Source organism: Chlorocebus sabaeus, chromosome 10 (genome assembly GCF_047675955.1).
Source record: "Chlorocebus sabaeus isolate Y175 chromosome 10, mChlSab1.0.hap1, whole genome shotgun sequence".
Lineage (NCBI taxonomy): Eukaryota > Metazoa > Chordata > Mammalia > Primates > Cercopithecidae > Chlorocebus > Chlorocebus sabaeus.
The window spans coordinates 55,336,072-55,360,943 of NC_132913.1; the positions used below are offsets into that span (position 1 = coordinate 55,336,072).

At 40.0% G+C, this 24,872-nt stretch overlaps 1 protein-coding gene across 1 annotated transcript in view; it reads right to left on the reverse strand.

Moving 5' to 3' along the window:
- STK39 (serine/threonine kinase 39) overlaps window positions 1–24,872 on the reverse strand; it is a 294,181-nt gene that overhangs the window by 86,345 nt on the left and 182,964 nt on the right. The window contains exons 13-14 of the mRNA XM_007965255.3: window positions 24,426–24,488; window positions 22,613–22,683 (exon numbers count right to left, since the gene is read on the reverse strand). Of these exons, the coding sequence (XP_007963446.2) occupies window positions 22,613–22,683; window positions 24,426–24,488 (134 nt within the window). The remainder of the gene's footprint in view (window positions 1–22,612; window positions 22,684–24,425; window positions 24,489–24,872) is intronic.

A 24,872-nucleotide genomic window follows, 5' to 3' on the forward strand; every position in this document is an offset into this window, starting at 1 on the left:
ATGCACTATGGGAATCGAGGGTAGTGTGCGAGGCATGGAGCATAGAGAAGTAAACAAAATAGACCTGGTCCTTGCCCACTTGGAGCTTACCGCCTAGGGAGAAGATCACGGGCTCTGAACTCAGTAGGTGTGTCCACGAGAAGCTGTGTTTTGAACAAGTTTAATATTAATATGCTAAAACTAATATTATTGCTGGTGAGAAATATTTGCTATAATTAAAAAATATGGAATCCTTCTAACTCCTAAAGTCCAACTCTTGGAGAGGTATTAATAATATTCTATTTATTATTATAAAATATTATATTATTTAAAATAGTAAAAGTTCCAAAGGAAACACCAGGTTTACGGGAAAGGAAGCCATTGATCACACCTACTTGAAAAGTAATTTGCCCAGGCTAATATCACTTCTTCTATACTGTATGGTTTAGAAGTGTGCTGTCCACTGTATATCTGGGGAAATAATTATTGGCTCTTTAAAAAAAAAAATGCATGATCTATCCCCACAGTTCCTTGTCTACAGTATGTCTGCAAATGGAGGTTCATCTGTCAAGGTGACATCAAAATCAGATTTCTGAATTTTCCAATGAGAATGGTAACGCTAGTTATTCATCTGATCTCTAAACCTAAGAATTCCCTTCAGTCGACATACAGCAAATGTGTACTCTAGATGGTGGTCAGAACTCCTAACTTGGATTAACTGCTATCCTTTCCCTGCTAAAAGCATTTCCTTAACTTTAAGCTCAAGATCTTCTCTCAGAATTGATCAGTGGAAAGAAAACAGACCTGAACTTGGTTTAGGCTCTGAAGAAATAACTTTATGTTGTATGCTGTAATTCAATGATGACAAGCCCTTGACTTCTAAGGAGTGTCAATCTAAGAAAGAATAACTCAAGAACATTTTTGCAACAGTAGGTCAGGCTCTGTGCCATGTTATCCAAGGTTCTTTATAGAAAGAACCAAGAGATAAATTCCACTTGAATTTGGTTTCAAGCAAAAGGTTGCCTCTCTCTATAGTCTTTTAATCCTGTAGGTCTACTTTTGTCAGGAGAGGAGGACTATATAGACAACTATAATTTCCTGGTTGCTAACAAGCTGAAGGCTAAATTTACTTCTCAGTGATTGTAATTATATCACTCTGAGTTCCTGGCCCAATTCTCTTTCCACTCTCAAGACATTTTTAAAATCTCATTTTAGCTTCATTTTACTTCACCTACTTTATGCTTTCATACTGTAAGTCACCTTAAATCTTCTCTGGAACAAGGCAAGGTAAAAATAAATCATTCATTTATATCACGTGGTTACATCAATGCTTACTCAACTTTCAGTTCCTCTAAATATTTCTAGGATATCTCTATGTCTATCTATGGAAAAGCCCTCCCTTTAAAAATCATCTTCACACTTAACCTAAATTTCTACTGTTACTTTTGTATATTAAAAACAACAAAGAGATAGGTTATGGCATAATTCCTATTTGAGTCGGGTTAGCCCAGTTCAAAGGTAGGGGTCACAATGGAGTCTGGGCATTCCTGGAAAAACAATAACAACAGGTTTGAAGGATCTTAATTCTATCTCCCTTCCTTCTTTTTTTTTTTCTTGAGATGGAGTCTCACTCTGTTGCCCAGGCTAGATTGAAGGGGTGTGATCTTGGCTTACTACAACCTTTGCCTCTCGAGTGCAAGTAATTCTCTGCCTCAGCCTCCCGAGCAGCTGGGATTACAGGTGCCCACCACCATGCTTGGCTAATTTTTGTATTTTTAGTAGAGACGGGGTTTCACCATCTTGGCCAGGCTGGTCTTGAACTCCTGACCTTGTGATCAGTGGGTTTCACACATCTTGGCCTCCCAAAGTACTGGGATTACAGGCATGAGCCACTGCACCCGGCCACTTTCCTTAGAATTTAGGAGCTCTGCAGGGTTTTGGGGATCAGTACACCTATCTAAACCACTTGCAAAATACTATGTAAATGTTAAATATGTATTTGGTGGGGGCAGGAGGGGGAAGCTACAGCCTTAATCTGAGTTTTTAGGTCCCTAACACCCACGGTTAAGAACCATTATCTACCTGGCCCCTCCGTCCCCACTGCCCAACTTTACCCAGTCAGTCTTCAACTACCTGACTGATGGCTATGAATACAAAATACAGTTCAAAGCCCACCTTTACTCAGAAACCAGATTATGTTTTCCTTTATCATTTAACTTGGTTTATTCATTTTATACCCCCAGAACAGTGTATGACATAACGGTGGGCACCAAAAAAAGGTCAATTGACCAAATAGAATTAATCAATCTGAGGCATTCTATTTATTAGTCATTGATGGCAAAAAAAAAAATCACTCATCAATAACTAATAGAGGCAACTAATCTGGAGGGTGATGATTCCTAATTTTTAAATTGAAAATAAATACAAACCCCAGTAACAGAATCAATTAAGTGTGTATATACAGCAAAAAGGCAAACAATCAACCCCCCAAATGTAGTTAAACGATATTTCCCTACTTGATTAAATCATGTTGCAGCTGCTTCTAAATTTTAAAACACAGAAGCAATGCAAATATGAATTTTCTCTGCAGATTCTCCTTGCAGGAGTGACACAGCAAAAAGGAATATAATAGCTTACAACTAAGTCAAAAGTACAACAGAGGCACAATTTCTGACCACCAACAAAGGTGTAGGCTGCTGCTAACACAACCACAGCCCTTTCTCAATTCTTATGGTTTCTGACCCAAACTTTGTCATTGGCACATATTATTCTGTGAAGATTTTGATCGTCTCACAATTTCTGACTTCGTACTTGCAGCAGCCTTATTATGTATGCTTTAAAGCTAGAGGATTTTAATTTCCATTTTTTATTTGCACTCAGGAGGCTTCAGATTATCCAGTATAGAAATTCCCTAGAGTGAGAATCTCTTTATATAAAATGATTCCCTACACTCGCAATTCTTTGTAGCAGAACAATAATAGATGTAGGCATTATTATTGAGGATTTAGCTAGTGGAAAGCAACCTCTCAAATAGAACAGCACTTCATCAAAATAATTATTATTCCTTTCTCTGGGGAGGTTGTGTGAAAGCTCTTGTTCAACTCTGCAACATGCTAAAATGTATCATTTTTACATGGCTCCTTTTTTTCATGAAGTAGGCAGGAGCACAAGTAAATAACAATAGCTGACTTTTGAGAGAAAGGGGAAAGATCCTTGCAATACTGTTGAGTATATCACGGGTACTGTCACTTTAACAGCAGAGATAACCTCCCTTTAAGGTAACCTTAGACTTAATGGACCTTTCTACAGTTTCAACACCAATAACATAGTAGAGATTAGGATGGAAAAATATATATATATATGTCCTTTCCTTATCACTCAGTATGCAACTTGAAGTCCAAGGCCACTATGATAACTTTGGGGTCCTTAAACACGGTGATTTACTGAACATCATAAAGTCAATTCTAGCCTAAGAGAAGTTACTGGGCATCAGCTTGATTTGTCCTTAAAGTAAGCTTGATAAAATACTGAAATACGACCCAAAGGCTGTTTATAAGAAAGATGCTAACACTGAAGAGATCGGCCTCTAAGAATTCTCTAAGAAAAAGGAAGGAAAGTATAAAAGGACTAGGAGTTTAGAAAAAGAGAAGAAAGAAGAAGATTAAAATATACACTGCACCAAATCTTCAAATACCCGAATTCATACACTTTGTTGCACTGTGGTGAGGCAAACCCAAGGGAACCAGTGACAGCTATTTGGGAAGGTGAGTGAAGGCCTGTCTGCCTGCAGTGGAAGGAGAGGCCAACTGCACACTGGGCACGGGTCACAGAAGACAAATAAGATCGGGGAAGGAGACGGAGAATGCAAACCAACAAACCATGTCTATGGGCCAAACAGGTAATAATTCCAACAGACCCACTGCCAAGGTTAATTACATTCTCCTTTCAGGTAAGTACAGGAAAAAGTGAGTAACTACACTGAAGAGGAATCAACCTGCTAACAGAGAAGAGAAAGAAAAGCATTCAGTGAACAGCAAGCTCCTTACAACTTCTGCTGAAAGGCACAAGTAAAAAACAAACACACAAAAAAACATTGCTCATTTGCATCTTACGAGTGACCAAAAAAAAGTTATAAACAAGAATAGAATGATGTTATTTCAAAATTCAATCTGGTTAAAAAAAAAAAATCAAGTTAGTCCTAAACCTGTGTGTTGGCACCTTTTCATATTTCTCCTTCCATTCCTCCCACATCCTGGGTGTTTCCTCTCCTTTTAATCTGCAGAGCACAGCTAGAAGCTACACAGCAGAGCTGGAAGGCAGCCTCTAGAACAGAAACACTCAGGCCCCCTGCCTCACCCACCTGCACATCCCCCACAGCAGGCCAGAGGCAGTCTTAGCTGTCTACCCCAGTTGACACTGATATTTGAAAAACGACACCATTATTCTCAATTTATTTGAACAATTCTTCACATGTTGCCTTATATGGTTATTCAATATTTTCTCTGTTTATATCCTTATTTTCTTAAACCAAAATATAAGATCTTTCAAGGACGAGGTTTATGTTTTAGAATATTCCCATGGTAACTTGCCTAGCAGGAGTTCAAGAGATGTATAGATGAATGACTGCGACAGTGGATATTAGGTGAATCTTTTCCTGTCACCCTAGCACTGTTTCTAGGATGCTAAGCTAAAAATAACCAGGCATCAGCTACCCCATATTCTAAAGACTGATGCAAATATCATACTACTCCTTTAAGGCTTATTAACAATTGGCCAAAATGGCTATGCTAGCCCCAACCACGACCTCTGACTCCTCCAACCCCTACCTTTATAAAGAAAATATGGGGAAGGGGTTAAGAATGACAGGGAACCCTCTATTGGTCTAGGGTATGTGCTGAGCTCCCCACTACCAATACAACTGCAGGAGTCCCCCAGAGAGGCACTCCACAGGTCAAGGGAGTGGGCAAGGAGGGAAGGCTGGCATCTCATTCCCCAGATCAATACCTGCTTAGGGAGCAGACATATCCATCAACCCTACCCCTAGTTCCTGAGCAAGGAAAAGAAAACTAGCAAGATGGCTGGGCGTGGAGGCTCACACCTGTAATCCCAGCACTTTGGGAGGCTGAGGCAGGTGGATCAGATCTGAGGTCAGGAGATCGAGACCAGCCTGGCCAACATGGTGAAACCCCATCTCTACTAAAATACAAAAAATTAGCCGGGCATGGTGGCATGCGCCTGTAGTTCCAGCTACATGGGAGGCTGAGGAAGGGGAATTGCTTGAACCTGAGAGGTGGAGGCTGCAGTAAGCCAAGGTCATGCCACGGCACTCCAGCATGGCGACGGAGGGATATTCCTCTGTCTCAAAAACAAAACAAACAAATAAAAGAAAACCAGTGAGACACAGCAGAGTACAGAGAAGGAGCAGCCATTCAGCATGCACACACACCTACCCGTGTGTCTGGGTGTGGCGAGGGGGTCACCTAGAAGGTAGGCCACATCAAGCCATCTTGCCATCACCCCACGCCTCCCAAGTGGAGGTGAGCGGAAGCAGAGCTGGCTTTCATCTCTTCAGAGAGTCCCACCAGGGTCATCACTGAAGAGCTGGCCTTTGGACACCTGCCTCAGAAGATACTGGCAGCCAGTTAGTTTTAGAGAAGCAGTGGCAACCAAGAGGAAAAAGCAGCCCAAAAAGGGAGGAAAGGGCTAACTCTGTTCCCTCCTCAGGGAGAGGTGTCAGGTGGATGATGGGAGGAGATAAAGGTGAAATTGCATACAAAAATGGAAGTTTAAACTAAATTTTTTTATATTCCAAGTAACAGGAAAATTATGGCCTAACGCCAAAGATGCCATTAAAAGATGGGAAGGGAAGATCTGACAACTCTTTAAAGGCAGTGACTAAAGAAACATAAAACTTTTGTTTTTTTACCCAGCGAGTATAGATTGTACAATAAACTGATTACAAAAGAATGAAGAAAAAACAACTAAAAAAAAAAAGGAAAAAAAAGAATGAAGCATTTTTTAAGTTCCCCATTTTCTTTTAGATGTTGGAGAAAAGAGGTAAAAGAGACAGAATGTTTTTAAGAAATAAAAGAAAAGATTCTTCTTAGCTACTTGGATATTGCTAAAAATACTCTATAAGCAAACAATACACTTCCTGCAGCAGAACAGTTAGGCTAATGCAGTTAAAAGGCCAATCTGATGAGCATCCTTGGTGTGATTTACAATGTTAGAGTTTAAAAGGGTATAGCCATGCTGTGGTAATAAACATTCATTTTAAGTGCTTTAGAGGCCTAATAATTCATCTGAACATTCTCAGAGAAAGCCTTCTCTTTCGGGGGAGGGGGCAAAATGGTGCAATCAAACCATAAAAAGAGAATGGATCAAAAGACAAAAACCCCATCAGCTTTTTGACTGAGCTGACCTTCTATCTGCTCCACAGCAAGAAACTCTAGAACCAGTTCCAGACAAATGTACAAAGTTTGGTTTTACAAAATCCCCAGAGCTTCTCCATTAAGACAACAAAGGCCATCGGTGGGCATGCTGGCAAATTCCCCATGTAGGGATTGAAAAGTCATCTTCAAGTAGCCACTGCAGCATGCTCCGAGGTACAGGATTAGTGTAAACTTATGGGGACGGGAGACCAAACCTTCTCCCCGGGGCCCTCTGTGTCAGAAAGGTGGTTTGCCTTCTTACCTAGGGCAGAAGCCCTCCAATGCTTTTTTGAAACAAGACGCATCTCTGCAAATAAAAATGAGTCAAAGAGTTTTAAAAGAGGACTTACATAAATACTTTGTGGCCAGGCATGCTTGATAGCATCTTCCATATCCAAATTCATTAAAAACTCAACCAAAACTCATATTTTCTTTCGGAGATTAAAGTTACTTAACTACTTACCTCACTGGGGAAACTCACTGAGCTAAGCAGATTACCAGAGGACAGCGTGGAGTTTTATTTTCTGAAAAATTTTTAAAAGAGTAGTTCTTATATTTGATAGTCCCATTTCTACGTGGTCCAGAGGCTGAAAGCTCAGGAGATAATCTCTAGTTACTCCATGCAGCCAAATTCTGATTAAACTAAGATCCTTATCAAGTGATGAGTTTTATTTTGCCATAGTTCCCTAAAATACAGTTATTTTCTACCTCCTTCTTGGCCTATGTTTTTTTTTTTTTAAATTTTGAGATGGAGTCTCACTCTGTCGCCCAGGCTGGAGTACAATGGCACAATCTGGGCTCACTGCAACCTCCGCCTCCAGGGTTCATGCCATTCTCCTGCCTCAGCCTCCCGAGTAGCTGGGACTACAGGCGACCACTGCCACGCCCTGCTGATTTTTTGTATTTTTAGTACAGACGGGGTTTCACCATGTTAGCCAGGATGGTCTCGATCTCCTGACCTTGTGATCTGCCAGCCTTGGCCTTGGCCTCCCAAAGTGCTGGGAGCCACCATTACAGGCATGAGCCACCTCACCGGCCCAGCCTATACTTTTTAAGTTCAGGTAAATTCATGTCCTTGTCTCTCATGAACATTGGGCCAAACTGGGCCACTTCTAAGAGGTCATCTGCAGGCCCCAGGCACAGTACAGGACCTGTGTAAATGACACCTCCTAGAAAACACTACCAGAACCACTCAAGCCTCCAGTAATTGGTTCTTGCTTTATACTTTCCACCTCCTTTGTTGTTGACTCTTCAGGTTCTCTAGCTACCTTCTGTAATTAGCACTCCCACCACCTGACTACCAGCTACTGGCATCTAAGCTAGGCGCCATATCCAGATGCTCATATCGTCTCTTTCCCCTAGCTCTGCAATGCCTCTGATGTGACCCCAGACCTTCCTTTACCCATGTAATACCCTCAACAGCATCACACAGACTAAATGTGGTCAGCTCTGGCAAATGCCTAATGCATCATGTTATTGACAACACGGTTTTCATCACCGTTTGCAAAAGGAACAAGTGATAGCCCTGATAACCAGCGGCCACTGAGTCCCTTGTAAAACCACCAGCCCTTTGCCCAGATGCTCTGGATTGTCAGTTGATGTAACAGCCAAAGAAAAACAGTGTGAAATAAGCACTACACAAGACTCAGGATCTCTGAGAGTGAAATGAAGAAGATGAAGACTCCCCTGAGTTAATCAATTCTCTCCCAGCTACCACCTAACATCCGGAACACACGGCTAATGCTGGATAATGACAAGAATGGAAGCAGAGAGATAGATAAGCTCCAATTTCTGAGTGAACAGAAGTCCTGGTAATTTTCTTACCATGTTGCCTCCTGTCACCCAAAAGATATTTTTATTACTTTCCATTGCCTACCAAACAAAATCCCAATTCCCTAACACAAAATCCTTAACTAAGTACCTGCCAATCTATATTTCTGGCCTTTTCTTTCATTGGCAGCTATCTAGGGCAGCATTTAAATGAGGGCCCACCAGGATCAGATAACACAAGTTAGAATTCCTGCTCAGGTACTAAACAGGAGTGTTTAACTCTCTAGGCAAGTAAATTAACTTTTGTGCTTCGGTTGTTTTTCATCTGTAAATGAGAATAATACTAGTATCTATTTCACAGTGTTGTCAGAAGTAAAAGAAACAAGGCAGGGGGCATTTAACACATTGCCTTGCATATGAGTAGCAAGCAGTAAATGCTATCCATAATAGTAACTATGACTCCAGTCACCAACTGAGAACTAGCAGTTCTCCTTGCCCGTGACCTACGCTTGGCTGACTTGTGTCTGTGTTCACACTCTTCCTTGGGAAATAACCAGATGTGTGTAAGGTGGCATTGTTTGTAATAGTGAAGCGTTGGAAACACACTACTCATGTACATCAGGAGAGAACTGGGTGTCTGATTCTAAAGGAGGGGACTACATGGGAACTACAGATTCCAGATCTCTACTTGAAAGATTTCATAGGAGGGCACACCTTCCAAATTACCTTGTACTTTTAAGCAATCCCTCTCATCAGCTGAAAGGGATAATATGCAATTTCATACTTCCATATGATTGTCTCAAAACACAGAAGAAAGTAAGTTCACACACACGTATATCTTCTTTGTGGCATTTGGCATACACTGGGCACTTCAAAGGTGCTCCATAATGATAATCCAAGCTCATGAAAGTTCAGTGCCTTTTCTCAGGGAAACCTGAATGTTAGGAATGTGGCAGGCACTGCATCAGGCCCTGTAATACCAAGAAATGTGGGACCAGGAAGAAAGCATAATAAAAATTAGAAATTATATACCACGAATAAAGAGAGATACTTAAAATCTTTCTTTAGTTTCAGAATAATAGCTCCCAAATATGTCCACAGCCAAATCTCAGGAACCTGTGAATAAGTTACTCTTCATGGTAAAAAGGGATTTGGTAGATGTAATTAAATTAAGGACCTTGTGATGAAAGATTATTTTGGATTATCCTGGTGAGACCATTCTAATCACAAGGGTCCTTAAAAGCAGAGAACCCTCCTGGTGGTCAGAGAAAGAGATCTTGCTTCTGTGTTAACAGAAGCAAGGACAGAGAGATGTTAAGCTGCTGGCTTTGCAGATGGCAGAGGGAGGCGAGGGATGCAGGCTACCTCTACAAGCTGGAAAAAGTAAGGAAACAGACTTTCCCCAGGAGCGTCCAGAAAGGAATGCAGCCCTGTAGACACCTTGAGTTTACTCCACTGAGACTCATGTTGAACTTCTGAACTTCAGACTGGAATACAATACACCTGTGCTGCTTTAAGCCAATAAGTATATGGTAATCTGTTATAGCAGTGATAGAAAACTAATACAAAGGCCAACCAATGAAATTCACTGGACAGGAGAGATTTCCCACAATACCATCAGTTAACAACAGCATGAATTTTACCAAGGAGAACAAAGTTTTCTAGCACTTTGGGGATTGCAAAATAAAGTTTAAATTACATTCCAAGAAGTCTGGTTTCAACAGGGAAAGAAAAGTTAATGCAAAGAAAGCCCCCAAACTGAAATATACTTGTTACCTTTCCAAGACTCAGCATCTCAAGGAAGAAATCTTACCACTCATTATCTCCAGGGATATGGTAACGGAGAACTGAAATAACTCTGCAAACAGTCTCCAGAATTATTCATCTCTGATCAAGAGGACAAGTCCTAAGAGACAACCTTCCCTGATAAAACTGGAGAGGAGAATTTTTAGAATGCTAAGAGCAGCAGGTTACCTCAGCAGCAGCCAGGAAAGGTGGAATATAAAAAAGGATGAGGGAGACAGGCTCTGCACAGCGATAGGAAGGATAACATAAAATACAAAGTCATGTGTTAAAATTTCAGGCTACTACCAGGCAAGGTATCAGGTAATTAACATTGGCTTAAATGCCACCAAACAAAGCTGTTTAAGGCACTATTTTTAAGACATTTTCTCTTCATGCCTATCTGTGCAATAACATTAAAAGGCTCATGAGAAAGAAACAATAGTTCACAGAAGACACGAGAGTCCCCAAAACATGACCAAGCAATTGGTCTACCCTGTAAGACTGCCTCCTGGTCATGGGGCTGTGGAACTTAGGATGAGAGGAGAGCAAGGACGCCCTCCACTCTACTCTTTTTTAATTTTTTGAGGCTGGTCTCAAATGCCTAGGCTCAAGCGATCCTCCTGCCTTGGTCTCCCAAAGTGCTGCCATTACAGGCACAAGCCACAGCGCCCGGCCCCCTCTGCTCTAGTCTTAAGGTTGACATTGGCGTCTGACTCCTGGGGCTGACATTGACTGGTCACGTGACATGGCACAATTCACCCCACTTCTCTGAGCTGAGAGCTCCCCTGAAAATGCCCTGCCTCAGAGAGACAGCCATGGCAAGCTCCACGGAGGCATGCCAACTTCCATCCTCTAGCTGCCAACAGGTGTTTGGTTTCACTCTTTTTTTAGTGGGGAAAAAAAAAAGAAAGAGGAAGACTTTTTTCTTCTTTAACTAGGAAACTTTCTACCAAAGAAGGCTCTGTGGGAAGAAACACAGCACATCCACACTTTCAAATGTGAGCGATGAGAGTTGGTCCTGAGACCTAGAGATGGGAACTGCCAGTAGATACTGTGCTAAGCTGATGGGAGGTAACACAGCTGGGTCTCAATGGAGGGCAGGGAATGCTCACGCAAGGTCCTTGTTTAGCATCCCTTCTTTTATTCTCTGACACACAACCTGCCTTGCAGTTCTTGCCTGCTGGACTAATCATTTGGGTTATATTTCCAGGACTCTCCACACCTTCTATGAACTTTTGTTCCATTCTCATCAATCTTTTCATGTCTTTATATAGATAAGCATGCAGAGAAAATGTCTTTAAAATAGTAGGTACCTTAAAAAGTCCATTTTTGTCTCAACATAAAAGTATTTAAAAGAACAAAATATAGGAGATTATGTCAAAAGGAATAATTTGCCTTGGAATTTTTGTAGATGAAATCTAGCAGGCTGGTGCAGTGACTCACGCCTGTAATCCCAACATTTTGGGAGGCCAAGGTGGGTGGATCACCTGAGGTCAGGAATTCGAGACCAGCCTGACCAACATGGAGAAACCCCATCTCTACTAAAAACAGAAAAATCAGCTGGGCATGGTGGCACATGTCTGTCATCCCAGCTACTTGGGAGGCTGAGGCAGGAGAATCGGCTTGAACCTGGGAAGTGGAGGTTGCAGTGAGCTGACTGCACTTCAGCCTCCAGCCAAGGTGACAAGAGTGAGATTCAGTCTCAAAAAAAAAAAAAAGCAATCTAGCAAAGGAGTATTTTCTGTTTACATTTCCACTATAATGTCAAAAATAAAGAGCTGCAAATAGCATCTTGATATTATTATTTGTAAAATATGCCTTTCACTAAAAAACATTCAGTAGGCACCTGCGAAGTACCTATTTATTCAGAATCTGTAACATGCTAGCCATTGTGTAAGGCTCGCAGAGCATAAAGGTGATCTCGTCTCCTCCAACTGTTATGTCCAACACAGGCTACTTCCTCTAACTCCTGGGTGCTCACAGCAAGCAGCTAAGGGAGGATTCTTTAAAGAATAAGCTTTCGAAGGAAGTATCCAAAAGAACCGCTTCAAAATGGAACCCTGTTACATTAAGAAATCATTCAGTTTTGCAGCTTCTCAGTCCAGGGACCTTGTTAAAACCCTGCTGTAAAAACTCAGCACCAACACAGAGTGAGGAAGCGCTGTCTGCCGCTACACAGATGATGACAACCTCTGCTGACCCAAGAGCCAGAACCAGCTCCTAAGTAATCCCCATGTGCTTTGATACTGGGCTTACTCAGTTCTGTGTCTTCAGGCTTCTCAAAGTCTAAGAGCATTTCACTAAGGTCAAAATTCAAAGCTAAAAGAGATTTTCCTACTGGGCAGTTTTCAAACATCATTCTTGTACATTTAACCTTTTATATGCTACAATACTGAAAGACTGGGAACTCCCTCAATATCAAATAATACTTTTTCAGTAATGTAAGTTTTGGTGCATTCAATCCAAATACAAGGAAGCCATTAAAAAGGATTCTATAGATTTGTATTCATCGATGTGAAAGGGTATCCAGGACATACTACCAAAATAAACAAAGCAGATTAGAAAACAACATGTGTTGTTTTATAATAAAATAGAAAGTTCATACAACATTTTAAAAATTAAAAATCTACGTTAACATGTATGTAGAAAAAAGTCTAGAAGAATATTTACCAAGAGGCTAATAATTATTTCTGGGTGGTGAGATTATGGATGATGTTATTTCTTTGATTTTTGACTTTCTGAATTTCTAAGATGACCATTTATGGCTTGAAAATAAAGAATAACTATCATTAAAGAATTCTATGCATCCTCTATTGCTGAAAGTATTTGTACTCACAATGTCCTCTTGCTCAATTGTCAAGGAAAAAAACAATATTATCACAGAATGAATCGTTTTTCATTCTTCTATTTTGCTTCCCTTATACCAATTTTTTCCGAATATAAACCTTCTTTCCTTTAGCATGTTTACCAGCAGAAGGATTTTGTATATGCCAAAGGTAACACCTCACACGACCCTCTATCACCTATATGTATACTATTTCCCTATACCATATCATCAATAACATTGAATTAGTGTCAGAAGACCCAGATGCCAGCCAGCTGAAGAATTACAGCTGTGACTGCAGGAAAGCCACTTAACATCTCCAATCTTTCTGTTTCATCTGTCAGCAGCAAATGTAGGATGAAAGGAAAAACTAAATCAAGCAAGTGACGTGACAGTGCTTGAAAAATTATTAAAACACAATAAATGCCAGTTGCTATTTGCAGCAGCATCTTTAGTATCTCCTCCAAGAAAAATATTTTCTGATATTCCTGTCATAACATTTAATGATGAGCTTTTTTGGAAAACATTGTTAAAAGAATCTTTACGTGAAATGTTAATGGGAAGATAGGTAAATGTAACAATCCCTAAAGTACAGGAGTTTCTTACCACATTCAAAACAGGACTGAATAGAGCAAGGCCACAGGGTCCGGGAAGAAGAACAAGGACCAATATGTTAAACTGACCTAGGTTCAAGACCCATCTCTGCTTCTAGTGAGCTTTACGGTGTTACAAATTATTTCATGACTTTAAACCTTAATCTCTTACATGTGAAATGCTGGTAACAACAGGATGGATGCTATGGTGGTTTTATGATGATTAAACAAGACAAAGCAAATAATGTGCTTATCACCATGCCTAGCACATAGTAGGCATTTCATCTTTTTGAAGGATACCACCAATAAAGCCAAGCTATACATCAGGGACTCAAATTCTCAAAGGAAAGAAAATAACCAAAAAATGAAGTAAAATGCCAGATACTTTTTGGATCAAAGCACTGTATTTCTATTAATTTGGTACCTACGTAATAACATATACCGCTCTACTGAAAAATAAATGTGGTCTTCTCAGAAATAAGTTAAGATGGGTAAACCCCTTACCAAAGACCACAGCCTGATACTGCCCCTGGATTCGTCCTATCCATTACTCTTCTCAAAATCTGATTGTCGAAAAAAACAAAACAAAACAAAAACAAAAAACAAAACCACTGGTTACTATGGGAACAAGCACACCAAAGATAACATCTAAACAAAAGGGCTTTCACCTTCCTCTAACTACCCATAGCTCTTAGTTTTATGTCTCTTCTTACTGCATTTATCACCTTCTACCTTATATTATGGTCACTTGTGCGGGATCTGATCTCTCCGCCTACATGGTAAGCTCTCTGAGTGCAGAAACCTTGCTTTATTCATTTTTGAATTTTCTACAAAGCCTTGCACAAAGAAAGCAGTAAATAAGTAGTTTGCTGTGGAGGGAAAAAAGAACATGTACTAAAAAAGCATTGCATAACTGAACACTATGCCTACACTATTTGACCTCTCAGGGAAAAAATTAATCAAACCTCCCAGCCACTTGACTGGTAAGAATTATACAATTAACCCTATTTTACAGGCTGGAGAACAGTTTAAGAATTCTAATTCCTGCTGAATAATGATGGAGTTAGAATTCTGGCATACTCATGCTAAAATAATGGTCAACAAAGTTTCTAACAGATTTAGCTTTCTTTATGAAATCATAATTTACTAAGTCTATTCTTTACAAATAGCTAAGTGCATCTTTTAATAATGAAACTAAAACAATAAATTGAATTAGGCAATAATTGTCATGCTGAATTAAAATAAGTATCCCATGCTACAGATCATTTTTCCCTACCAGCAGGAAGCCACTGTGCTGATCCGGGGTCTTTACCTGGTCCCTCAAGGTCCAATGATACTGCTGCATAATAACAAGGTAAATTCATGATGAGCAAGTTGATGGGACATACCATACCAGCGTATCTATGTATAGCAATTGGCAGGGCTGCCTTCAGCAAAACTGTAAACCCCATCCATAGGGCTGAGCTGTCAAAGTACGAACAGCATCTAATACAAAGGAATTAATAATTTAATTGATAGATTTATCATTTTCCAAGTCACTGAGCTTGATTCTAATAAACATGTTTTGTGTCAAATGCACAACTATTTTATTTGATGAAAGATAGACTAACGGAAAAATATTTGTATAATGTTTGACTCAAATCAGAAACCGTATTACCATCTACTGACAGTATATAAATTACAAAGTGGTCCACTTGGTATTTTTCTCCTGAGATTAGCATTTAGGAGGATTTCCTTATCTTGTACTGGCTTTAAGATAAATCAATTTTTTTTTTATATCATAGATGACAATATTTTTTGATATCATAGATGCAAATATTGAAAACACATAAAAGAAAAAGACAAATCTGCATTTTAACTATCTCCAGCATCTAACGTTGAGCCTTAAGGTCTAATCCTATTCTCCAATATTGCATATAACAGCAAATTAAAGCAACAATATATTTTTTTCGAGGAAGAAACTACCCTTTTGTCTCCTCAGACTTTTGTCTATGATCTCCAGGAATAAATAAATAGTGGAGAAATACACTACCTGTAGCCACAATGTATTTGTCTTTTCTCCTGGAGTGTGACATTTTGAAAAGGAAAATATTTCCCAGTTTCCTACTTACAGAATAAAGGTGAGCTTCCGGGGGGAGGGGTGTGCAATGAGGAAGGAAGCCACGTTCCCAGCAGGTAGGGCTGTAAAATGCTATGTCAAAAAGAAAGTCACAGTGACCTTTCCAAGAGGTGGAGAGGGCAGCCACCCACACAGCATTAGTTAAGGACTGATGACGGGCTGGCCTGAACTAAAGTCTCTTACCCACTAGCCTGTGGAGCATAACACACATAAATGTCAAGCTCAGATAGGCTCAGGGGATAAGAAACACAAGCGTACTGCTTCCCAATACCCAACAGCCATGCATCACATTGAGGAGTGATTCACAAAGAGAGTGAGGGCATATACAAATATATGTGCATGTGTACATATGCAGGCATATATGTATGTGTGTGTACATGGAGATATGTATATGTACAAATACACTCACAAGTATCAGAGCCTTGAATGGAGACGGAAACAAATGAGGAAGGTGCAAAAGAGGGCATGGATTTTTAAAAATCTGATCAACACCAGCCAAGAGCAGCCTTCCAGCTCCCTATCACACAGGATGGTTTAGGGAATAGCTTGTTCAGGCCCAGAGATGATGCAAATGATCTAAAGTAGATTTCAAATGGGGAATGGGTATGAACAAATTGTGTGGCAGGGAACAACAATGGATAGTGGGTTTTTGATACTCAAAGAACTTATAACTTCGAAGGCTATAAAAGAAGGAAGTCAGACCTCTGAGGGGTGCTGGGGTGAGAGAAGAGGGCAGGGGACTGCCACCTTGCACACAAGAGATCAGCTTGACAGCAATTCTATGATTCATATTTACTTATGACTTAAACAGTGTTTTTAAGATGGGGGCCCATGGCTATGCTCACAGAATCCTCTACGAATGTTTTATTTATTTACTTACTTTTTTGAGACAGAGTCTTGCTCTGTCACCCAGGCTAGAGTGCAGTGGCATAATTTCTGCTCACTGCAACCTCCACCTCCTGGGTTCTAGCAATTCTCATGCCTCAGACTCCTGAGTAGCTGGGATTACAGGCATGCGCCACCAGATTCAACTAATTTTTGTATTTTTGGTAGAGACAGAGTTTCATCATGTTGGCCAGGCTGATCTCAACCTCCTGGCCTCAAGTGATCTGCCTGCCTTGGCCTCCCAAAGTGCTGCAATTACAGGCATGAGCCACCTCACCTGGCCCTCTATGAATGTTTTTAAATGTTGTGTTTCCTTAATTATAATCACACGTGCATACACACACACACACACACACACACACACACAGACACTTACATGCTGGGTCATTATTAGCCTCCAGCCTCTTAATCCTTCCGCATTTCCCTAGAAAATGGACTCTCCTGCTCTCCTACACAATTATTCGCCTCTCTTCTAAAACCTCCATCACCTTCTTTTCCTTCCTCACTCTCAACTAATGACATTTCCTGTTTTACTGAGAAAATAGAAACAGAAGACTTCCACGCAAGGTACAGTGTCCTTGCACCTCTACCTGCCTCTGCTGTCTGCCTTCCCCTGATGGTAGCAGCACCATCCATGAGGTGACCTCTCCTTTCTCCTATCTAACAGATGTCTGGGGATCATCCCTGTTAACCCATTTGAGGACATCAGTCTGGCACTGTCCCCTCCCTCATTCACTTTTCCCTTCTCTATTGAATCTTTCCCATTCACCTGTAAACATGCTTTTTTAAAAAAATCCTTTACCCAACATTCTCATTGAGCTATCACTCCACAGTTTTGATCCCTTGTGTTGGGAATTTCTCTCAAGAGTTATCTTTACTAACAAGTTATATATCCTTGTTATCTCCTGTTCTCTCCTGCCAATCTCTTGAACCCAGTTGGACCAGGCTTTTGTCTCCATCACTCCACTGAAAACATTCTTGCCAAGGTCAAGCATGTGCTTCATTTTGCAAATATGCTTGATCTATTGATAGCATTTGATGCAGCTTTTCACTCCTCCTTTCTTCAAACACTTCCTCTATTTGTTTTTTAGGAACTTCTCTCTTCTACCTCATCAGCCTCTTCTTCTCAATCAGTGGATGCTTATCTATACAACACCTGTGACAGTACCAGCCCTTCTCTTCTCTACCTTCACTTACTCCCTAGATGATTCCACTCATTTCATAACTTTAAATGCCATGGGCACCAACTGTTCCCAAATTTACATCTCTAGCTCAGACATCTTTGAAATCTTGTATCCAAATCCCTACCTGATACGTCCTCACAGACAACACAAGCTTAACATGTACAAAACTGAGTTCTTTATTCCATCCCAACCTGCAACTCAAACTCTCTTTTCCACCTCAGAAAATAGTAACTCCATTCCTCCATACTTTCAGGCCAAAACCTTGAGTAATCAAGTTCTTTCTCCCAAACCCGGAATTCAATAACCGCTTACCACTTCCACTAGTCCTCACTCTGGTCCAAGTCACATCACCTTCACTATGTCATGGCAGTAGCCTGCCAAGGGACTCTCACAGCCATCTTATAAGCTCTCTATATGGTCTGTTCTCTACAGATCAATTGCAGTTCTCTGTTTAAAATTTTATTCAGATCATATCACTCTTCTGCTCACAGGCCTCCTGGTTTTCTGCCCTCTAACAGTAAAACCCAAAGTCTTCACCACAGGCTACGCAGCCCTATGTGATTTGGCCCCTGCTAACTCTCTGTGCCCATGACCTTGGCTCTGCCTGCACTGGTTTCCTGGCTGTTTTTCCAATTGCTTATAACACGCTTCCTGCTTCAAACATTTGCAAGTGCTGTTTGCTTTGGTCTGTTCAAATATTACTTAATTTGGAGAGCCTTCTGTGGTAGACAGAATTCTAAGATGACCCCAATAAACCCATTCCCTAGTGAACCTGCGCTGCATCATCCTCTCCCTTTGAGTATGAACAGGACCTGTAACTACGATGGGACGTCACTCCTGCGATTAAGTTACGTCGCATGGCAAAGGTGAAGATGTAATTAAAGTTCCAGATCAGTTGATTCTGAGTTCATCAAAAGAGAGATTATCCTAAGTGAGGCCTGCTTAATCAGGTAAAAAACCTTGAACAGAAAGACTGAGGCCTCGGGGGTGAGGGTGGAGTAGGGGAGATGGTCCACAGCTGCTCCTGAAAGGGCAACAGTCATGTTGTAAACTGTTCGTGGCCTATAGGAGCTCAGGGTCTCAATCCACAACTGCAAGGAGCTAAATTCTGCCAGCAGCCCAGAAAGGCTTGGGAGAGGACCATGAGCTCCGAAGTGCATGCCTTAATTTCAGCCAGAGAGACACTGAGCAAACTACCCCGCTCAACTGTACCCGGACTTCCAACCTACAGAAACTGAGATAATTAATGGGTGCTGTTCTAAGTTGCTAAGTTTGTGGTAGCTTTTCACACAGCAACAGAAATCTAATATACCTTCTATAATATAGAATACCATCCCCCTTACTTTCTATCCTCCTGACATACATTTTCCTTCAGACAACTTGGTATATCATACTTGCAATTTGAATATTTGAATTTTTCCTCTCCCCGGCTCTAGGAAGTAAGCTCCTTTAGGGCAAGAAGTATGCCTTTTCTTTTTTCTACTGATACATTACAGCACCTGGAACAATGCCATGCACATAGTAAGTGCTCAATAAATATTTATAGAATGAATGAATGTATTTACCGTTTTCATTTACTTTAGAACACAGAGATCTCAAAAAAGTTTAATACTGTTTAACTTACAACTTCCAAAGGCTATTTCTCAAACTGAAGTACAAGGACATCCCCCCGCTTTCCACCCCACTCCAACAATTTCTGAGAGATTCATGAGTTCACAAATATGAAAAGTAATAGTCTACATAACTAGCTTGTAAATATTTAGTGAAAACAAACGTATACCAACTGCTATGTACTGAATCGTGGCCCACCCTGAAAAAAAATTCATATGCTGAAGTCCTAACCCTCCATGTGATGGTATTTAGAGATGGAGCCTTTGGGAGGTAATTATGTTTAGGTGAGCTCATGAGAGTGGAACCCAAGAGACACCAGAGAGCTTGCCCTCACTCCCTCTCCACCACGTGGGGACTCAGTAAGCAGATAGATAGCTGCAAGCCAAGAAGACAGCCCTCACCAGAAACTAGCCACGCTGACATCCTGATCTCCACAACTATGAGAAAATACATTTCTGTTGTTTCAGCCACCTAGTCTATGGTATTTTTTTTTTATGGCAACCTAAGTAGACAAATGTACCAACAATTAGGTATCAACAAGTGTTCACTGAAAATAAGTCATACTAAAATACATTTCTATTATTAGAAAGTGTTTCTATGTCATTAGATTCAGGAAAATGTCATTAATGTGGTACGTGTTAACTTCAGCAACATATATAATAGATCCCTTTATGATATCCGTCTGAATAATTGGGTTAGATGTCCACTAAAAGGCACTGCATTTGTTACTGGTTGAACAACTGTACCAAAGAACACTAGTCCATTATTGAAAGTCACTCCAACAGTGAATGGTTTCTAACAGATGTCAGGAGACTCTTCTCCCTCAAACTTCTAAACACCTTAATCAATGTTTCAGATAAAGATTAAAATGCAGGTTAATCAGATTGGCAATGGACATACATCTAAACACTGGAATATGACACACTGATGATCATGACTGAAGTATACAGTGGACAAGAAACAAATCAAAACTATCAGGTTGATTATTAGTGATAAATGATAAGTTGTATCTAGAGTTGCAGTTCAGAATTAGGCTTGTAGCCCTTTAAAAAAAAAATCAGCTGTTTTGCTTGGCTGCTGAGTCATGCTGAACATGTCACCAATGTGCATGGACATTTCAAAAGGCAATGAAAACCCGGGCTGAGAAATATAAAGTGTGGATAAAAAAAAAAAAACACATGTTCTTAATACTGTATTCCAGCCTGCTCAGACCACACCTGGAATCCTGTATTTAAATATGGGCACTACATACAAGAGGAACACAAAATAGCCACATAAAAAGAGTTATAAGGTCAAACAGGTTTTAGATTAAAGAAAGTTCAACAAATTCCCTTCTTATAGAACTTCTTAAAATATTTAATATGTTAATATTCGTTGTGATTTCCAAAAAAAAAAAAAAAGTGTATGTGCATGTGCACAGACTGATGAATAGTGTACGTTGTTTTTTAACTTATTTGAACATAGAACCCTTTCTTGCTGGAGCATCATGTAGGACTAGTGATCTAAGCTACAAACTTATGAAAACAACCTACACCCACATGAGAAAATATAAGAAAGGCAGATGTAGACTAAATATTAATAAAGGTGAGCAACTAGGATTGCAAGAGCAATATACAAACTGTATCATGAGAAAAAGGCTAAAGATTCCTACAGTATTTTGTCTAAGAAAAGAGAAGAACATTCCTTGCAAATTTACAAATGGCTCTCAGAAAAATAAGGGAATACATTTGTCTTATATTGCTCTAGTACCCAGGACGAAATAATATCTAAAGTTAAGGCTCAGCGGTACGTGTTTTAACACATTTTCCAGGAGACTTTTATCCAGACAGTCTGATATTTGCACTAACGGGGATTACAGCCCACAGGAGCCCAGAAAAGAAAAGTCAGTTTAATCTTCAGAAGGAGGAAGAACCATCCAACAATTAAGGTTTTTGTTAGTATTAAAGGGGCCATCATGAAGAAAATGTGAGTTTTAGTATGCACAGAAGCTAGGTAAACATCCAGCAGGGACACTCAAAAAAAGATTCCCGCATATATAAAGTGGGCAACTGGACTGTTGGATTCTAAAGGTCACTTCCAACACTGCAGTGTGCTAGACTAAAACCTTGGTAGTCTTGCTCACCATTGCACCTCAATGACAAACATGAGCCTGGCACAGAGCTCCTGGTGCAGTGGGCTCCTCGTAAATATGGGCTGAATTAATGAATAACTGAACAAGTAAAATATAAATGAAAGAAGTACCTCGTTCGAAAGTCAGACAAAAAGGAAATGGACTATCTCATTCTTTAGTGACTGCTAAATTCATGAACTGTGAATAATAATCAACGCTACTGTCAAATATAAGGACAACAGCCTTGTAATAATTTCACTTCTTGACTGGGAAATTAACTCTGAATTGAATCACACCAAGGGTTACTGTCAGGTTCCCTTGATAAATATGTGAAAATGCAGACTATAAATGACCATCAGAAGTGGGGGTGATTATGGTGCCAACGGTCTACTTAGATGGACTATGATAACTCAGAGGGGTGGAAACTAACCTTGAGGATGAACCCACTTTTTGTAGCTACAACTCTGAAAATCCCTAGTGGCCAGAAATGAAACTTGATGATGAACCCGCTTTTTGTAGCTACAACTCTGAAAATGCCTAGTATATGCACGTGCTTTATTTGTTTAATGGTCAGAAGAACATACGTATAACTTCTTTTAAAACATCTTCAAAGATGTGACACTATTCTGATGGAACTGGTAAACTAAGCTGTTTATAATTCAGTTTAAACTGTTCTGTCTTGAGATATTAAATTCTTAGCAACGAATATCACAAGGAAGAACCTTTAAAAAATAAAAAAATAAAAAATAAAATCCTTAAAACGGAAAACGCTTTCATTCACTCGACTGCAGACAAAGACCGTACTGTCAGGCACCATATTTGTATTCATTTCCTAGAAGACTGAGATTTCTTTCAAAATATATCTGTCATTTTTCCACAGTGGCTGATCAAACTTGCCACTGAAAAATGTTCTGAACAGGCAACCTGTAGTACAAGCATGGTTTATTTCTGTCAGAGACCGACTGCTGAAGTGTGAAAGAAACTCATTAAAAATCTCTTACTGTGATCTTACATTGTAAAAAAAAAAAAGAAAAAGAAAAAAAAAAAAACCTAAGAAAGAAAAGGCAAGGAAAAAAAACATAATGAAAGGTACACTGAGCCTGCAGACACACTCATACGGTGCTTTTCTTTCTTACTCTTCTTTAGCAAGCAATTAGAAGAGCACAATTAGCCCTGGGAATACAGCATACACGCGTGGTTCGGGGAAATCAAATAAGCTAACGATTTTATTTTATGCTAATATTATGAAAAGTTAACGAAGGAGATTTAAAAAATTGTACTATGCGAAAAACAATGCAGAATAAACAACAGCATTATTTACCTTAATCTCAAAACGAGGTTCACAGCGCAAGAAGCAGCTTCTCTGTAGTCTTCATTAGCATTGGGTGGACTCTTTAAAAGGAAAACAGCCAACAGCGTTATAAACTGCATCAGGAAAGGAATGAATAAAATCACAATATCGCTCGATTCATAGAGCCACTTCTTTCTGGAAATTTCAAAACTAGATCTTTACACACGCAGGCCTTGTTTGACATTGTAACACCTCCATGTAAAGGTTGTCATGGTGCCTAATTCCCATCACAAATGTGGATATGAATGTTTCCTATGGAAAGCCTCAGTCATAGGAATGGCATCATGAACAACTTGTATAAGCTGTGGTAAGTCCAGCTACCTAAAATGGCACCTCACAAGCCACGCCATGGACGGTTACCATTGAAACTTGGGGACCACGAAGGCTGGGCACCTTAAACCCTGCAATGCAGAGGAAGGAGGGGCCCAGAAGATTCAGCCACTGTTTATCTTTCCTGCCTTTCTCACCTAGAGCCCATTTTCCTGAATACTGATTATTAACCACGAATGTCTCCAACACACAGCCTCTCCCTGTTCTCAGGGAATCCTGGGACATGAGTAGACCTTACTGTTGGAGTAGAAAAAATAAGGCATTTCAGGTCAAGACTTGGCTCTGCCACTGACCTGAAATGCAACCATGAGCAAGCCATTCTCTGAATACTGCCCACCGTAAAAGGCTGCAGGGAGAATAAAATGATATATATGAAAGTGAGTCATAAAATGCTCTACAGTACTAGTTATCCTAATCTCTGTTCCTGTTTCCTTTACTCTCTTTGCCCTCTGATCCATTATTATTCTTAACTTGCCTTTTATCATTCAACCAATCCCTACAGTTTATCTCAAAGTCTCTTACTGAGTTGCCTGATACAGTGCAAAGACCTAAACCAAATCCTGACTTGGCCTCTAACCAGTGGTGTGACTGTGGGGGAGCCACTTCACCTCTGTAAGTCTTCACTCCCTCAGCTATAAAATAAGGGCCCAGCATTAGCTATCTGACCTCAAACAGGCTTCCTGAAGCCAACAAAATCACTCTAATTATCCCCCCAACATATGGTTAATTTTATAAAACACAGACCAAGTAAAACAGAAATGAATTTAAATTGAATACGCAGAGTTTGAAAGAAAGAAAATTATGATCCTGACAGTGGTAATGCTTTATAGTACAACCACTATGAGAACAAAAGGGCTTGCCTGTTAATTATACAGTAGAACCAGAATGCAGGCCTGGGCTCTGGTTCTATGCCCCTAGGTCTTTCCCTGGATTGCTCAGCATCCCTCATCATCTCCCACCATGACTCACAGCACACATCTTCTGTCCCATAATTTTAATAAATATGCATTATAAATGTATGTCACAGTTACTGGACTATTATTTTTACAAGGCAAGTTGTAGAGATGAATTGGCCCATAAAATTCAATGATAACAGAATTATGAAAACAGGTTACAGAAATCCAACCAGGAGCAAAAAATAAAAGTATCAATTAACCACAATGTTCTGTGGCTGGAATATAACAGAATGGTGTCATTTTCTTTCCTTTTCTTCTTTTCCACAGTACCAGCAATTTGAGGAGCAGTCTGGTAATCAATTCTCACTCCTGAGCCTATCATTTAAAGGTTGGAGGTCCCACAAAGCACAGTCAATAGCAACCTATTTAAAAAGAGAGCTTATAAGCCCTTAATTTGGAGGCACTACCTTGAAATTGTCCATCTTTCTAAAACGCTGGTTTTTTAAAAGATCTGTCTACAAAGCATCTCAAACGGAATGACTGGCAGAGAAACATACCTGAGAGTCGTGCACAGACAGGGACTGTATTTGTTCAGAGATGGTGCTGGCGTTCACTGCAATCTGTTATGAGAGCCATCGTTACAGCATTCAAGAAAGCCAAAAGGAGACACAGTGAGCGTGGTTACGTTAAGTCCCAATTATCACACCCAATAATTTCCAAACGATCATAAAGCAATGTTTACCAAACTATGGCTCTTTGACTACCTGTGTTGGAATCACCTAGGACAAGTGTTAAAGACCCCTAGGACGCTCCCGGCCTATGACTCAGAATTCCACAGAGATGGAAGAGAAACTGTGTCTTTACCAAGTTCCCCAAACAACCCTCATTATACTGTTAAAGAACCACTAAGCTAAAGTGAAAAGGCATCAATTATTTGATATTTTAAACTTGATAACCAAAAGATGTCGTAGGATAATTTTTTCTCATTGGACAATTTCATCTAA